Source organism: Schistocerca cancellata, chromosome 3 (genome assembly GCF_023864275.1).
Source record: "Schistocerca cancellata isolate TAMUIC-IGC-003103 chromosome 3, iqSchCanc2.1, whole genome shotgun sequence".
NCBI lineage: Eukaryota > Metazoa > Arthropoda > Insecta > Orthoptera > Acrididae > Schistocerca > Schistocerca cancellata.
In genome coordinates, this window is record NC_064628.1 from 222,115,824 (window position 1) to 222,122,795 (window position 6,972).

At 36.5% G+C, this 6,972-nt stretch overlaps 1 protein-coding gene across 2 annotated transcripts in view; it reads left to right on the forward strand.

Moving 5' to 3' along the window:
• Positions 1 to 2,268, forward strand: part of LOC126174852 (uncharacterized) — a 45,165-nt gene extending 42,897 nt beyond the window's left edge. For both annotated transcript variants that reach the window (XM_049921243.1, XM_049921244.1), the window contains one exon: positions 5 to 2,268. In XM_049921243.1, coding sequence (XP_049777200.1) covers positions 5 to 681 — 677 coding nt within the window. In that variant the 3' untranslated portion in view covers positions 682 to 2,268. The remainder of the gene's footprint in view (positions 1 to 4) is intronic.
• Positions 2,269 to 6,972: the final 4,704 nt, after the last annotated feature.

A 6,972-nucleotide genomic window follows, 5' to 3' on the forward strand; every position in this document is an offset into this window, starting at 1 on the left:
ACAGGGCGCAATCGTTGGAACACGCGTAGCAAGGATGCAACTGGCAATGGTACACAAAATGTATCGAGAAACATATCAAACAACTGGCAGCCGATGCAGAATGTCAATGATCAAGAATATCGTCATTCCTCTGTGCCGAGATATATCTCAAATGGAAATCTCAAAAATAATTCTGAAGCTGGCTATAGAAACGGCAATGGATATATGCAACAGCAGCAGCACCAACAGCAACCACAGCAGCAGCAGCCGCAACAGCAGAATGGTTACAGTCAGTCAGGGTTTGCCCATCAGAACGGATATGGCCAGCAGAATATGTACACACCACAGAGTTACAGTCCACAGAATGGAAGACCATATAATAACCAGACTGGGAGAAATGGTTACCAGCAGGGCCAAAGAATAAAGAGAAACAATGCTCAGTCTTATGGTCCAGCAACTGGTGGAAATCAGGCTGCAGCCCAGGGAATGTATGCTGTACCACCACCATTTATGATGCAGGCTGGTGCAGCAGATGCTAACTTACAGAGCATATTAGGCCACAAGTTCTTCCAGTCAACAAGGCCACCTCCACAGGCCAATCCATGTGCTTACCAAAACATGGCAACAAATCCATTTGGCCAATACCACCAGCCAATGCCATATGCATACAGTTACAGCCAGCCTGCAGCTGTTCAACAGTAAGCCCCCAACCCGTCTCCCTTTTAGAATGGTACGGCCTCAACAAGTCCTGCTTCATTTAATTCCAGTTGTGCTCTTTAAACTGTAGATTGTTCAGAAGTAAATTTTGTTCCGTAGAATTCATGTAGTTAAATCAGTTTTCTCTTTAATGTTTCATCTTAATATCGGTGTGTGGGAAGTACTTTCTCAGTATTTGGTGTCAATCAGATTTTGAAAATTAATAGCCACATTCCAGTTTCCGTTACTACTATCTTGTAGAGATTAAATATTTCTGTATGCTGTTGAGATGCACGAAACATTCAGAAGGGGGGTGGGTTGGGGGCTAATAATATGTTTTGTTAATATAAGGATAATATAGGTACTTTTCTTACTAGATGCCGAAGTATAGACTACTGTTATAGTGCAAATTGATTTTTTATTTTTTCATATGTTACACACTTGAGTACCAAATGAGCTGTTTGTAATATGAAAGATTTTCAGGCAGCTGGTACTGTTATTTCCAGTATCATTAGGAGTAAAAGGCATCATTGGGAAGAAATGCAAAAGTGCAGTATGCATTGTGCATAATGCGAGACAATATTTAAGTCTTCGTTGTTTTTTCTGTGTTTTCAATAATTCTAATGGTTGTTTCTCAAAGAATGTTCCTTAACCCCCTGAAGATCTGTCCGCCCTCAAGGGTCGTGTAAATAGTAGTTTACTAAACGTTCAAATGTATAAATTATTATATAATTGGAGCTCATATTGTGGCCCATAACTCAATATACACTCAGTACTGTGATATAAGATTTAGAGTAATTTTAAACTTATATTTGCAAGTCCAAGAGAAAGGTCGGTATCAAACTATGCCAACACTTGTGCACAGTATTTTGATAAAGGGAACACAATGTTTTAACTATAGTCTGTAGTATGTGATACTTTCTCAAAGACTGATATGAGGATATATTTTAAGTAACTTAATGCTGGAGAGGATTTTTGTCGCAACAGTGCTGCTGATCTTCAGCACGACTTATGAGACTTTGTTTTTTTAAAATTTGCTGTGCTGTATTGAGAGTTTGTTCTAATGCTTCTTGTTTGTTTCTTAATGTAAATCACAAGAATACTTAGCATAGGTACCTAAATTAGACTGCGTGACTGTTTCATGGTTAACTCGGAAATATTTTTCCATGGTTAATTGGGAAATTTTCCACCAACCTTTCTCATTGGAGGACGTGCAGAAGGTTTGAGTTATATTAAGTAATTTGTCTGAATATGCAGTCTCATTAGATTGTGTAAGTGTAAGAATTTTTATGTAAAACAGTGTGGATTCTAAATACCATACTGAACTGAAGACTAGTCTTCTTGCTGAAAAGTATTCAGTAAAACTAGCAGATGCGCTGGTTTTTGTAATGATTCATGACATAATATCATAATTTCATGTTACGACCCTTGTGAAAGAGATAGATAACACTTCCTGGAAGTGTGGGAAGTACCTTACTCTTCTGTAGGTTTCTTTAAAGTGCATTTCTTAAATGTATTACAGTATTATGGTAGTAAAAAGTTATTGCATACAATTTTGTACTTTGATTCAATATATGTCAGCTTATTTTTTAATATGTCTATTTATTTTAGCGGCTTTGCCCCATGCTGCTTATTAAAGTATTCAACAACTAAGACTATAAATTTATACTATTAATAGCAACTACTGTTACACAAGTGAAAATTAGTGCAGTAAAAATTACATTCAGTACTTGAGAAGCAAATGGACTGCAATTACAGGGCTATTCTGGCAATATGAAGTAGTTGCCATGTTCGTTGAGATTTGTCTCTGGTGGAATGTGCCACAGTAATGCAGCAGTTTACCTGTTCACTCGTCTCAACTGTCAATAATGATTAGGCAGTAAATAGTTTTTATGCACTACTTCTAGCCTGCAAAAATTACACAATGACACAGCACCATCTTATTGCAGATTTCATTTTGTGCAGAGAATTTGCTAAATGGCAGATAAGATGTGGGTAATGCAGGGGAAATGCGACAGATCTCGATCAGTATGTGAATACAGACATCCTCATTAATTTTACGGAGCTTTGCTTTCGTAAAGCATCTTGATGGCTATCCTCCAACATAATCGTTGTGACTTGGCTTTACAAGATGGCATTATCACAGCAATTTTGTTCTATGCATCTGTAAATTTTCTCAGTGTTATCCCAAATCACATTTGGTGAGTTTCTCCAAAACAATGTAATGAAAGATGTTAATGGTGAACCAACATGTTTGCAAATGACAGAATGCAAAATTGTGCTTTCTTGTAAAGCATGTGTTTTGCAGTTCATTCAACATTGCTGTAACCAATAATTTGATAAAGTAAATATGTAGTACAGTTTACACAAAATCAAAAACTAAAGTGATTAAAGGAGGGAGGATTCTGTAACTGATAAATAAATTGACAAATTGGAAGACTCATAACAAGACTTAATGCTAAAGGACAATTTTCATGGGCTACAAACTGATATGATGGCCTGAATTCTTGGCATGTTTTAATATTAATATTAAGTTTTTGGATAACATCTAGCTGGATTTATTGGGCTTGAACATTCTTATTCCAGGGCTTGGTCGTGTTACGGTGGTGTGGCAACAGTAACGTTGCTATCGACATGACTGATACATTGCTGTATGGCAAGGAAAAATTGCTGATTGAGCAGGTTGCTGTCCACCAAGGGTGGAAAATATTTCATAATGCTGGAACATTTTTGTTTCTGTCCTTCTCCATGAATGCTTCTTTCCCTCAGCCTTTGGTACTCTCATCATGCAGACAGCACTGCAGTGCCAAGTTGCATAATCTGAGTGGTGCAACATCATTATTCAGCTGCACTTCCTCAAAAGGTGTTGCATTTGTGGAGAGGCACTTGAATTGCAGTGATTCGAGGGTGCATTTCTGGAGAGGCACTAGAATTGCAGAGATTTGAACTAAGACAGTTTTCACAACTTTCCAGAAGGAAAAAGTGTAGAGAGAGATGACAAAACAAAATAGATTATTGTTACTTCTATCTATAAGATAGAACATAACTTTTCATACTCAAAATACAATCTGGACATTTAATAGGTACTTCTTTCAGTTTTCAAAAAACAAACTTAAGGCTTTTCAGCTCTGCGGGCTTTAGCAAATTCATGACCTGTATTGATCAACAAATTCAGTAAGGTGTGTTGATCACATGTGTTTTATGAAATACAAATTAATGAAAAAGAGTAATAATTAAAAAATGTGTTATCACTGTGACTACAATTTTAACCCCTGAAGAAATGAAGATAAATACATATATACATACAAAGCCTGACAGATGGCTTTATACAGATTCACTTAGACTGCCTCTTGTTGGCCATTCCAGAATGTCTAAAAATTCCACTGCATCCTAAGGAACATTTTCTTTCCAGTATCTTGTAACTTCTTAGTGGTTGTGAGAACTTTATTCTTTTTATGTCTTCATTGCAAGATTTTTCAGTGACTAGCTTTGAGAGTGTTTAACAGTCGCTGTAAGCACATACTTCAAACTCTCCAATCATGTTATTACAGTACTTAAAATTTCTTGAATTTTAAGGGAGAAAATACCTGCTTTTATCTCTTAGGTGTTCATTTTCCAAGGATAAGTCTTCTGAAAGGAAATTCTGCATATAGTCAAAGGCAATTGCCATTCACTTCTTCATTTTTGGAGATACACAGATGGGACCTCCTTGAAGGCCTCTTGAAACTTGACTATTTTTAGGATGAACCTGCAAATTAGTTGGCTGAAAGTTTTGAAGCTCCAAAAAATTTTGAAACTCCAGAAACTCGCATACTTTCTTAACTTTGCACAAAACTCTTCGCAAAGAGAAGGAACATCCATCTGTGGTCTGCTGAATGTATGCTTATAATTTTCCTGAACATACTGCCTTGCAGAAGTTGTATTTCACAACTCTGAGTTTTGATACGCAGCACAGTACACCTTATAAATTTCCACACACAGCTGAGAATCCAAATACTGATTTTGCCTTCCAGAATAATGTGAGGAAAAGATCATATATTTTCAGGATGCTTCCAGGAATTGCATTTCTTTTCGTATTCTTCCTGTGTTTACCTTGTGGCAGTTTCCTATTTATTAATGTGTGAGATACACTTGCTTCATTCCATTGGAATGGAAACTTCTAAGTGATCTTTTACACATTTGCATCTGATTTGGATATAACAAAATACTAAAAATTGAAACAACACTTATTTTGTTCAGCCCCATTTAATTTTCTGGATCTGCACCTCCCTTATCGCATGCTTCAGTAAGGGCAATCATCTTTGTCTCGAAGGTATGAAATTTTTCCAGTATATCAATTTTGTCATTGTCAGCAGTTATGCTGAAACAGCCTTTCTGGCACCTCCATTTAAAAGAATTAGTTAAAAATTTGGCATATTCAGTCAAGTGTTTTGTACAATTGAGTGTACTGTAGACACTGAAAAAGAACACAGGAAACATACGCTTCTGAAAATGGTATAGTGGAAACAAAGCCTAATTTTGTCAATGTTGTAGTAATAAAAGTTCGTACTGACAGTTCCTTTCCTGTGGTGGGTTACCCGCTGTAGCTGGTATTAAGGTATTCTTCTAGTTATGGCATGATTTTTACATTTTCTTAGGAATGAAATCATTTGTCTCTTGGGTGAAATAGTGAAACATTGACCCTGACGTGGAGAATAACTAATTGGTGAATCACAATAAAATATAAATGTTTCAAACCATCTTAGTGGATTCTTTCACCAAAGCATTAGTAGCATCAAGGTACATATTTGTGAAGTGTTCATTACTTTACTTCATTTAATGAAGCCACTGTATCCATTCTGGTATATAGTATTTTTTTATCAAATTATCTATAGAGGAACTTCTAGTATAAGGACAAGATGTTCAAATGATTGTATGGCATTGTCTGGGAGACTGGCTGGGGTTGTTCAGCTGCCTGATTGAAGTCTTTGATGTCACTTCAGTTACATGTCTTTCAGGAATAGAAAATTAAATGAGTCCATGAACAAAGAAAACTGCTGACTTGGCCAGTAATAGAGCTTGAAACCCCACAGTATAGAGGTATTGTTGCTAACTACTAGACTGCGAGCTGTGGATTAGTTTGGTGTTCAACCATTGTTGTAGGCAAGCGGGTACAGATGTCTTGAATGAGTGGCTCTTCGCAAGATAAGTGATATTTAATCAGCAGAGAGAATTTTATAGCTGTCATTTGATGTGGAAGTGTTCCTGCCTACTACAGAGCAGGCCTGACACTACTAAATGTTGGTGCCTGCGTGTTTCCACTTATGCCAATTTCAATTTGTGACAGCTGTTTCTGAAGTATTATGTCTGTATAATTGCCTCCATTCTTGCTTAGCTTTTCAGTTCTCCCATTGCACTAACTTGTGCTATTTAGAGTACCAGTTCTGGGCACTGTCTAGCAATTTTCAATAAAAAAAATGTACGCTTCATTTGTGGTAAGGTGGGGTGTTGGTCTCCTGTCTTTGGTTGGTAAGACATTCTTGGTATTTATGTTGAAAATGATCAGTTTTTGACAATATAATGTAATTGGATAGATAAAAAATACAAAGTGGGGCAGAATAACATGCATATAAAAACGTTTTACATATGCATGCTTTTGAAGTCAGTGGCTCCCTCTGACAGAAGGGTTGTAAAGGGAGGAAAAGGGCTAGTGAGATTTAATAGAAGGGATGGAGTTTGGTAAAAGTCACCTAGAACCTTAGGTCAGGGAGACATCTTGATGGGATGAGAATGAAGGATTTTCCTTCTCATCCTGTCCAATAAGTCTATTTTTTTTTCCTAAACCTTTCCAGTCCTTTTCCTTTACCCATCTTCCATCCCTTTCAACTCTGCTGCCACTTGGTGAGTAGATACTTTTATCAATCCAGTTATTTACATTGCAATTTATATAGTACATAATACACTAATGAATCTAGGTATCACAGTAATGTCAGTCTTAACATGTGGTTTTTTTTCTCATAACTTGCTGTTCATGACAAATGAGAGTAATTACATGTTAACAAAATGCATACAAGAAGTATTGAAGAAACCTGTTCGAATTTGATTGCCATGTCACCCATTTGCATTGCATTTGTGCCTTACTCTCAGCCTTCCTCACATGAAACACTTCAAGTATGACATGTACAGGAAAGGATCTGGTAATTATTTTAATATATCCATCTTATGGACCAGGGGTAAAACTTGCTAACTCAATTATCTTTATTTATGTGCAACCAGATTAAAATGTTGTATTCTAAATAATGAAAAGTTTTCATCTGT